General features: G+C 39.1%; 1 protein-coding gene across 2 annotated transcripts in view; it reads left to right on the top strand.

Annotated features, from left to right (window-relative positions):
* LOC106872932 (uncharacterized) overlaps positions 1-10,577 on the top strand; it is a 33,902-nt gene extending 23,325 nt beyond the window's left edge. For both annotated transcript variants that reach the window (XM_052965796.1, XM_014920109.2), the window contains 6 exons: positions 251-356; positions 1,042-1,162; positions 2,451-2,549; positions 5,445-5,611; positions 8,534-8,709; positions 10,067-10,577. In XM_052965796.1, the coding sequence (XP_052821756.1) occupies positions 251-356; positions 1,042-1,162; positions 2,451-2,549; positions 5,445-5,611; positions 8,534-8,709; positions 10,067-10,251 (854 nt within the window). In that variant the 3' untranslated portion in view covers positions 10,252-10,577. The remainder of the gene's footprint in view (positions 1-250; positions 357-1,041; positions 1,163-2,450; positions 2,550-5,444; positions 5,612-8,533; positions 8,710-10,066) is intronic.
* The last annotated feature ends 583 nt before the right edge of the window (positions 10,578-11,160 follow it).

Genomic DNA, 11,160 nt, shown 5'->3' with positions numbered 1-11,160 from the left:
ATATATATATATATATATATATATAACGGACTTCCTTCAGTTTCCGTCTACCAAATCCACTCACAAGGCATTGGGTCGGCCCGGGGCTATAGTATAAGACACTTTCCCAAGGTGCCATGCAGTGGGAATGAACCCGGAACCATGTGGTTCGTAAGCAAGCTACTTACCACACAGCCACTCCTCCACCCAGGACTGTGTACCAGTTGCGGGCATGCATTAATTATGTCCGTCTTTTACATTATTCTTAAAGGTAATGTTCATGCATTGAAATCCTTGGGACAGATGCTAACAATGCCATGTTTTGGAATTAGAATGACCAATAAGACTCCAAGAAATTCAGTGGAGGATATGGCAGAGTAAGTATTTTCTTTTTTGCTTTCAAATGAACTATATTTACCTGAAAATTGAATCAAGTGTGGCCTGTTTATTCAAAATGAATGTTAGTTAATCCAACAAGAAATTAAAATGAAAATAATCTCTTTAATACTAATACCTCTTTATTGCTTATTTCTGAAATCTGTAAGAACTGGCAACGGTTGACTGCAAAATTGAGAGCAAAGTTCCGCCTATGGTAAAAGTGCAATGAAAGAATTTAAAATGGCAACTCAGATCCTCTACCATTAGTGTTGAAGACAAGTGGTTGTGTTGCACTCGTAATTGTAAGATCATAGTTTCAATTCCCAGAGCAGGCAGGATGTTGTGTTCTTGAGCAAAACACTTCATTTCCTATTCACTCCAGTCCCCTCAGCCGTAAATGAGTTAACCCTGCAATGGACTGACATCCCATTGAGGGAGAATGTTGTGATCTCAGTTACTTAAATGCTGTGGTAATTGGGTGACAGGCCTTGTGAGTCTTAGGACAGCTAATGCCCTGGGGTTGGCAATGATGATGGCTCTCTATTAGAGGAGTGTGGATTCGATCCTCATGGCTGGTTGCTGACAAACTTTTCTGCTCTAAAAGGATTTTATCTTATATATGCTGTTGGAAAAAAAATATATCTACACTTCAAAAACATAATCTTTATTTTATATTTTCTTCAGATTTTATATTTGCATTATGGAGGCTGCTAACCCCTGTGGTCCCTACAGACTTGCTGGTTATTCATTCGGAGCCTGTGTAGCTTTCGAAATGGCCCTACAGTTAGAAACCAGCAACAAACCAGTATGTCTGACTTTTTATTTCTTAAGTTTCTGGATATTTAAAAATGTTTAATTGCTGTGCTTGAAGAGACCCATTGAGTCAAGTAAAATCAAACCACAATCAAAATGGAAATTGTAGTTGTGGCCCATCTGACTGGCTCCCATGCTGGTGGTATGCAATAAGCACCATTCAAGCGTGGGTCATTGCCAGTGTTGCCTGACTGGCTCCCATGCTGGTGACATGCAATAGGCACCATTCATGCATGGGTCATTGCCAGTGCCATCTGACTGGCTCCCTGTGCTGGTGGTACGTAAAAAGCACCATCCAAACGTGGCTGATGCCAGTGCTGCCTGACTGGCTCCTGTGCCAGTGGCACATAAAAAGTACCCACTACACTCGGAATGGTTGGCGTTAGGAAGGGCATCCAGCTGTAGAAACATTGCCAGATCAGATTGGATCCTGGTGCAGCCTCCTGGTTTGCCAGTCCCCTGTCAACTCGACCAACCCATGCCAGCATGGAAAGCGGACATTAAACGATGATGATGATGATATTGTAGTTAATTACCAGATGCAACAGAAAGACATTCCATGGTAGTTAGTCTGGCACTAGAGAATTTCCACAAATGATAATGTCCTTTTCATGTAGTTAATGTTTTTACTGGGTTTTCTTTTTCAGTTGCCATTTTGGTTTGGACCAGTGCACGCAAAACATTTGCAGATTAAGCTTCTATCAAAAACGATGCATCAGGGGCCAGAGAATTGCTGGACCCTGTATAATGAATTTATTTTATAAATTTCATTTATTTCATCTTGTTTCAGTCACCTGACTGTGGCAATGTTGGAACACCACCTTGAAGGATTTTAGTCAGACATAGCAGATCAGCAAAAGAGACTGATAGAATAAGTGTCACACTTAAAGTCCTTGGGTTGCTAAGTTACAGGGACATAAATTCTCCAACACCAATTGTCAAGTGGTTGTGTAGGGCAAATGCACACACACACACACACACACACACACACACACAATGGGCTTCTTACAGTTTCCGTCTACCAAATCCACTCACAAGGCTTTGGCTGGCCTGAGGCTATAGTAGAAGACACTTGCCCAAGGTGCCATGCAGTGGGACTGAACCTAGAACCGTGTCCTTACCACATAGCCAAACCTGATTTTCAATTTTTTTTGTTTAAAAAGTAACCTAATTTTTAATGTTTCTTTTTATTTTTGTAACTTTAAAATTGCAATTTGAATTAAACCCTAAATTATAATCCAGTTAATCCCCTAAATAATGACTCTAAAAATGTCTGACAGGTTGAGGTCCTGATTCTGTTAGATGGCTCTCCACAATACTTCCACTCTCACTGTAATTATATAACCAGAGAATTGCCAAGGGATTGCTCAACTAAAATGGTAAGTTTTCATATTATTAGTAGTAGTATTAGTATTATGATTTGCCTGTCTTTAAGTTCCAAGTTCCAATTCTGCTGAGGTCAACTTTGTCTTTCATCCTGTCGGGGTCAATAAAATAAGTACCAGTTGTACACTGCGGTTGATGTAGTTGACTTACTTACATCTCAGAAATTGCTGGCTTTGTGCCAAAATTTGAAACCATTATGAAGGCTAATCATTAAGGTAACGAGCTGACAGAATCTTGAGTATACTTAACAAAATACTAAGTATTTCGTCCATGTTTACATTCTGAGCTCAAATTCCATTGAGGTTGGCTTTACCTTTCATCCTTTTGGGTTTGATAGAATAAGTACCAGTTATGCTCTAGGGTCAAGGTAATTGACTAGACCCTTCCCCCCAAAGTTTCAGGCCTTGTACGTATAGCAGAAATAGTTATTATGATTAAGGAACCTCATTACAGGAATCCCCTCACCTACTCTCTTCATTTCTAAGTTTCAGAAATTTTGAGAGTAATTGATCGATACTCTTCAACCCCGAGAAGATGAAAGGCCAGGTGGAACTCAGAGGGATTTGGAAACGATAAACCAGAAGAAATAATACGTGGCATTTTGTCCGCCGCACCAATGTTGCTGCCACTTTGCCATAAGGCAATATTGTTACCAATGATAATGATAGTTGTTTCTGCTGTAGGCACAAGGGCTGAAATTTAAGGGGAAGGGGCTTGTCGGTTACAGCAACACCAGTGCTTAACTGGTACCTATTGACCCTGAGACGATGAAAGGTGGTATAATTAAGGCCCAAAGTACACGGGGCAGAATGCCTAGTGATATTTCATCTGTCTTTGCTCTGAGTTCAAACTCTGTCGAGGTTGACTTTACCTTTCATCCTCTCGGGGTCAATAAGTACCAGTTAAGCACTGGTGTTGATGTAAATGACTAGCCCTTTACCTGTAAATTTCAGTCCTTGTGCCTATAGCAGAAACAACTATCATTATCATTGATAACGATATTGATTTCGTAATTGAACCAAATTCAATGACTGGCATCCGTGCCATTGGAGCACTAACAGCACCATCTGAGCATGATTATTGCCAGAGCAGCTGTCTGGTTTCCGTGCCGATGGCACGTTAAAAGTAAACCATTTGTGTGTAATCGTTACCAGCGTCACCTTACTGGCACTTGTGCCGGTGGCATGTGAACAAAACATTTAAGCAAGGTCGTTGCCAGTGCCGCTGAACTGGCTCCTGTGCAGTTGGCATGCAAAATACACCCTTTTGAGCATGGCCATTGCCAGTACCGCCACTCTGATCCTCGTGCCGGTGGCACATAAAAGCACCCACTTCACTCTTGGAGTGGTTGGCCTTAGGAAGGGCATCCAGCTGTAGAAACTCTGCCAGACCAGATTGGAGTCTGGTGCAGCCATCTCGTTCACCAGTCCTCACTCAAATCGTCCAACCCATGCTAGCATGGAAGGTGGACGTTAAACGATGATTATTGATAACAATATTGATTTCAAATACAGGGTGCGACAGAAAAGTTGTCCCAATTTCAAAGGTTAATAAAAAGCAAACAAATGAAGATACAAGAAAATACGATGTGGGTTTTACCAGAAACAGCAGAAAAAATGGCATTTAATGAACTTCATAGAAATACAAAGTTTTTGCTTGCCTCTTCATGTATTTGCTTTTTATTAATCTTTGAAATCAGGGCGACCTTTCTGCCGCACCTTGTATTTTGACTTAAATTACAACCTTCCATTATAATTTTACCTAAGAACACTGTTTTAGTAGCGACAAAGCTATTTTATTAAATCAAACCAAATGTTTGATTATTTTCAAACTGAAATACGTACATTATTTACATTTGTTTATTTCATCTTGTTTATTGTTAACACAACGCTTTGGCTGATACACCCTCCAGCCTTCTTCAGGTGTCTTGAGGAAATTTAAAACCTGGGTTCTGATTCCTAACGTATTTTTTGATATTATTTATTCAGGTCACTGCCTGGAATCAAGCTCAGAATCTTGGGGTTAGTAGCCCATGCACTTAACCACTACGCCATATGCCATGGGCGTAGACCTGAAATTCATAGACTATGTACTTCATAAGGAGTAGGGTCACAAAAGATTAATTAAATAATTAACATAAAACACTTGTAAAACATTAATTCGAGGTACCATATATAATGGCAATGCATGCCAATTCCAGCAGCCCATATTCAAGAATAAAAGCTTTTAATGCATTAAAACCTGTAATATATAAGGCCCAACTTTGTAAATTCCCCTTGGGTCCTGTATGCAGAGATATTTTTTTATGGGGAAAAAAATGTCATGTGTGCCATCAACTGTATTTCTATGAAGTTCATTAAATGCCATTTTTTCTTCTGTTTCCGGTAATACCCACCATGGTTCGGAGTGGAGAGCATTGTTTTTTTTTCTTGTATCTTCATTTGTTTGCTTTTTCTTAACCTTCAAAATCGGGGCAACTTTTCTGCCGCTCCCTGTATTTGAAATCAATATTGTTATCAATGATAATGAGGTTAATTGCAAAAAGCTTTTGGTCTTCTCAGAAGTTTAAGCAACACAGAACTTTAATTATGAAGAAAAATGCAAAGTTGTTTTTTTTTTTTTATGCTCTTGCCAAAAAAAGATGCCTATTAGTAAAATGCTGTTAGTAGTTGAATAAATTCTTTGTCACTTTGGTACTTCTGAACCAGTTAAAGAAGTATTTTCTGTAATATGGTTGGAAGAGAAGAGCAAAATGGCAGAAGATACAGTTAGGGTCCGTCCTTCTAACGATTAATATTCCATTAAGATTTCAGAATTTTTTAAATACATTTTTTGGTAAGAAAAAGGGTTTCATATGCCATCAAATATGGTAATTTGTTTTGTTTCAGTTCAAAGAGTTCCTGGATATTGGCTTCATCCTGAGCTTCATTAGTAATTACAAGTCAATTAGTCAGGACACTAAATTACTGATTCGCTCATCTTTATTGAAACTAAAAGACATTGAGTCAAAACTTGAGTGGGCCGTTAAGTATTTATTTGGAAAACCCTTAATGAGGTAAGCTTTATTTTTGTTTAATCCTTTAACATTCAAACCAGTCATATCCGGTTCAAATATTCTACCTGTTTTATGTTCAAACCAGCCAGATCTGGATTTTTCCACCTCCCTTATAATGTCTTTCAAAAAAGAACCAATCATATCATCAAAATCTTGAAGCATCAGTGGAAATCCTCGAGTTTGCCACCCATCCTTGGGCAATCACAAAAAAAACAAAAAAATTGCACAGTGATTTCTTTAAAAAAAAAAAAAATACCCTATAGGCGTAGGAGTGGCTGTGTAGTAAGTAGCTAGCTTACCAACCACATGATTCCGGGTTCAGTCCCCCTGCGTGGCAACTTGGGCAAGTGTCTTCTACTATAGCCTCAACTGAAGCCTTGTGAGCGTATTTAGTAGACGGAAACTGAATGAAGCCCGTCATATATATATATATATATATATATATACGTGTGTGTTTGTGTTCCTGTGTTTGTTCCCCCAACGTCGCTTGACAACCAATGCTGGTGTGTTTACATCCCCGTAACTTAGCAGTTCAGCAAAAAGTGATCGATAGAATAAGTACTAGGCTTCCAAAGAATAAGTCCTGGGGTCGATTTGCTCGACTAAAGGTGGTGCTCCAGCATGGCCACAATCAAATGACTGAAACAAGTAAAAGAGAGTAAAAGAGTATAAAAATGTTGTCCTTACAAAAACAGATTCTATTGTTACTGGACCCAACAGTTCAGTGTTACTCTTGCAACTGGTACGTAGTTACTTCACACATTTCATAAACTGGGTCCAAAATATGTTCCCCGAACTGATTGGTATAAAATCTCCCGTGATGTGTCGCTTAGTGGTTAGGGTATTTGGTTAACAATTGTAAGGTCACGAGTTCGATTCTTGGCAGTGCCTTGTGTCCTTGAGCAAGCCACTTTATTTCACATTGTTCCAATCCACTCAGCTGGCAAAAAAGTTGTACTCCTATTTCAAAGGGTTAGCCTTGTCTCATTCTGTGTCACATTGAATCTCCCTAAAAACTACATTAAGGATACACTTGTCTGGAGTACTCAGCCACTTGCGTGTTAATTTTATGAACGGGCTGTTCCATAGATCAAATCAACTGGAACACTCATTGTCAAAACATACGGAATGCCAGTTAGTATCTCTCCAAGACCTGCTCTTGCCCCCGGCCCACAGGTCTGCTGACACCTCTGTTTTTCTCCTGATCCTATAACGACCTCTACTCCTCAGAGCTAGCCAGACTCCTTTCACCTCCCACTCAGACATTCAGGTATTTTGCCTCCTCCTTCCTCATCACCCTGCTGTCCACCTCTATGCCCCACATCACATTATGACACCCAATCCTTCCTTCCTAGAGCATGATCCCTCTAAAACCTGTCACTTTATTTTTCTGCCGTCTTAAAGGGCCAGAAAAAGCAGTGGGTTCTGCCCCTTGTTTCTTGTTCTAGTCTTCTTTGCCCACTATTTTGGGGGAAAGACGAGGGAGTGGAATTCTCAACCATCTCCTCCATAGAATCCTATCAGAAGCAACAGTCATTAAATGTCCAGTTGAATTCTTGAACATGACCATCTGAGACTGCGGACATTATCTAACCATTGGGTTCTTGGTTAAACCCGAGGTCACCTGCTAGTTGGCTCAGCTTTAAGAAACCGTTTTGTGATGGTTTCCTGTAACATTCTAATCACAGTAACATCGTAGCATCGCTGTAAACCTCTCAATGTAGCAGTTCATAGGTCTGACCGAGCCGTAACCATCTCCTCTTTTGTTGTCCAATATATAGATATCCGATTGTATTATCCAACATGTTATATCTTTCCGTTTAAGACCAGTTATGATTTGAGAGATTAGCTGCTATTTCCAGCACATGTATCTGCTACATAGACACCTTTTATCGACTTGGTCTCTCTTTCATAGTTCAGTTTGTAGTTAAAGTTAGACGATCCAAACTAAAATAATAAAAGTTATCTCCCTTGACCTTTTGGGTTTTTCTCGTATTTTCAAGTTTTTATTAAAGTTATTTTGTCATAATGCTAAATTTCATGACCGGATAATAATCAATTGTATCGATTCTGTGTAGATCATTGTATTTACTTTTATCTATCTCCCTTAAGGGAAACTTCTCTCTCTTTGTTATATATACATAAATACGGACGTAGTAGATAACAGCTAGCTTTCGGCTGCACCTTTAATACAGCACTTCAACTACTGTGCACCTTGACTATGAACTGGTATTTATCATCCTTGTGTCTGGACATTCTTCTAACGTCATATTATAGACTCTTTCAATGCTCTGTACTTAATGCACACACATACGCATTATGTATACGTGACGGCCTGTCTATTATTATTATGTATATATGACGCACAAACATGTAAACATATAAATAAAATCTTCTCTTAAACATTCTACCCGGTTATGTCTCTCTTCTCCTTCTGGCACTTGCACTCATTTATCCCCTTTTCATATTTTTATTTGTATCGACCGTGCGATGTGCCATTCCTCGTCACCTCTCCTGTCGCACGGTCGTTACAAGAGCAAAAAAAATCCTTCAAAATTACTTCACCAAGGAAACAAAAAGTGGTAGTAGATGGGGTGGGGGTAATGGGCTGTACATCCCAGAACAAATGGCGTGTTTCGCCGTGCCTCGCAGACATGATTGCAAAGGCGTTGCTGCAGAGAATGGCCAGTGACACTCACTGTCGCAGCTGCCCCCACTTGGCCCGGCTCATTTCTCAGACTGGCCGCAGTTACTCCAATTAACACACGAGGTCTCGACGGCGACCGGCACAAACTGTTAGTGTGTGTGTGTAGTTGTCATCTTCCTCTTCCCAATATACTTCAGTGATGGTTGTTTAGCTTCTGTAATATTCCACAATTATATTAAACATTCTATAATGTTATTTTCTTTCATTTGTCGTAGCCCTCCATCAGGTAAGAAAAACTGGTTAAAGGTTTATACGAAACTCCGAATGAAACAACAACCAATGTTCTCAACGACGACAGAAGTCTTACGAATCTCTCGGGCACAGAAATGTCGTGACTTTATCCAGAACTGCCACTTGGGTTATCAATACGATCCCAGGAAAAAATACCATGGTTGGTATTTCATATTACAACAGTATTTGTGAGAGAGAAATGTGTGTGTGTGTTCTCAGTAGTAAACATTTCATTTACGTCGTTAATATTTGCTAGGAAAAAGGCGGCGAGCTGACAAACGTGGGCACGCCGGACGAAATGCTTAGCGGTTGTTCGTCTGTTTGAGTTTATGCGTGAGTTTATGTTGAAATATTTATCGAATTCTTGCCATTGTTATTTGATTTGAATTGATGTTAGAACTGTTGACGTTGTTAATTTGTTAATTGTTGTGTTCCCCCCCCCCCGTTGTGGGGGAAATAGAGAAGATGCAGGAGGGATGTCCAAGTAATGCGGCCGCAACGAGCAGAGGAGTAGACGTGCAAGAGTTGGATGTCCGCGAGATAAAGGTGGAGCCTCGAAAGATGAAGGAAAGTGAAAAATTAATCTCTAAGGAAGGTAATATTCTGAAGCTAACGCCACCGGAAGAATTATCGGCCAACGTGTTAAAAAGAACGGTAACATTTAAAACCATGAAGAGAGCCACAAGAAAAATAGAGATTGCGCCGATAGAAGCCATAGAGAAGCGTATCAAGGAATTGAAAAGATTTACAACATACGTTACGAGAGGGAAGGCGATAAGGTCAGGAAGAATGGATGCTCCTGACTTCGTACTGCGGTAAACGTGTGACCAAAGTGCGAGTTCCTCGAGGGAAGACTGTCAGGTGGTGGGGACCGGCAGATGGATGGTTGGGGAGCACTGGTTTAAATCCCCGTTGATGTCGATTTTGCTTTCCATCTATCCAGGGTTGATAAAATACCGATCAACTATTGGACATGGTATAATATTTATATAAACATTGTCCGACATGTGACTGGAATAATAACAAACTAACGTCTGATACTAAAGAGAAAAGCTCTCTTCTAGACACAACAGACTTATTCAACAAAATTTTTAATCATTTACTGTATAATCCAGAGTTACCTCCCTTTACCTCCAGCTTTTTGCTTCTATTTTTTTCGTTCTTTAATATTGATCTCAAGTTTTGGCACAATGCCAGCAATTACGAAGAAAGAAATCATTCGATTACATCGACCCCGTTCTTAGCTGTAACAATTATGTTACGGTTAACACGCCAGGCAAAATGCTTAGCGGTATTTCGCCCGTTCTGAGTTCAAATTCTGCTAAGACCGACTTTGCCTTTCATCCTTTCGGGATCGATAAGATGAGTAACAATTTAACTCCGGGGTCCGATGTAATCGGCTTACCCTCTCCCCCAGAAACTGCTGGCCTTGCACAAAAAATTTGAAATCAAAATTAAAAATTATTTTGATACCTTAATTGCTTTTGAACAAATTAGTTCTAAAATTACTTTTTCAGGTTGCATCCATTTATTACGAATCAAAACGGAACCAACGGATTCTCTCGCTTTACCGTCTGATTATGGCCTCTCAAAATTGTGTACCAACGTCTGCATTAATTACTACGATGGTAACCACCAGACATTCCTGAATGGAATTAGTTTGGCGAATGACATAGAAACTCTCTTGAAAGAGAGAGATTAATCAAATTTAAACATTGCTATCTTTGTCAATATTAACAATAATTAACTATTTTTCTATTGCTCAACAATTACGAAAATGAACTTATTTTGTGTTTTCGTTTATAACACATCTGTCTTTTGTGTTTGTGTGGTTCGTCACTTGTTCATTTGTATTCAATATACAGAAATGTATTCAATTAATTATAACTTAATAAATTAGTTAGAAATATTTTAATATTTATCCTGTTAATTTGGTTCAAGCTTGTTCCTTGTTTTGGATATAACTGTTTCGTTAGTAATAACTGTAGCTGCATATTTTATGAATAAATAAAAATAACTATTGCTGTACGTGTCGTTCGTATTTTTTTTTTTTTTTTTTTTTTTTTTTTTTTTTTATATATATATAAAAAGCATATATTTTACAAATACAGTGGAACCTGTTTAGGAAGGCCTTTCATCACGAACAAATCGGTTTACGAACAATTTCTCGAACACGAAACATCGGCAACGACGGTTTGTGATAAAAGCTGGAAGTATCAGCGAAAGAGCATCAGTTGCTGTCTAGTTATCGCTCAGGACACCTCTGATCGAATTCGCCGTGTCTTGTCTTGAATTTAGTCGAAGTATAAGCTCAACCTTTTAAAACAGTTAAGTATGTATGTATATATATGTATGTATGTATGTAGTAACGCCTGCGCATGCGTAGAATTAATAAAGCAAGCGTTTCCCGCTCACTTCATTCTCTTTCACGCTGGCCAGCGATTGAGCATGGACGTGTGTTCAAAGCTGTCTCTACATCTTTCGGTCTTATACTCGACAGCTCGTTATTCTCACCTCTAAAGATGTATAACTAAAGATATGTATGTTTTACTAAGTAAATAAATGTTGTTCAGCGTTCCGTCTATTTCTTTAATTTTATAGTAGAAAGTCA

Source organism: Octopus bimaculoides, chromosome 2, assembly GCF_001194135.2.
Source record: "Octopus bimaculoides isolate UCB-OBI-ISO-001 chromosome 2, ASM119413v2, whole genome shotgun sequence".
Lineage (NCBI taxonomy): Eukaryota > Metazoa > Mollusca > Cephalopoda > Octopoda > Octopodidae > Octopus > Octopus bimaculoides.
Note: the sequence above shows the minus strand (reverse complement) of the source record. Positions and strands in the feature narration are given on the sequence as shown.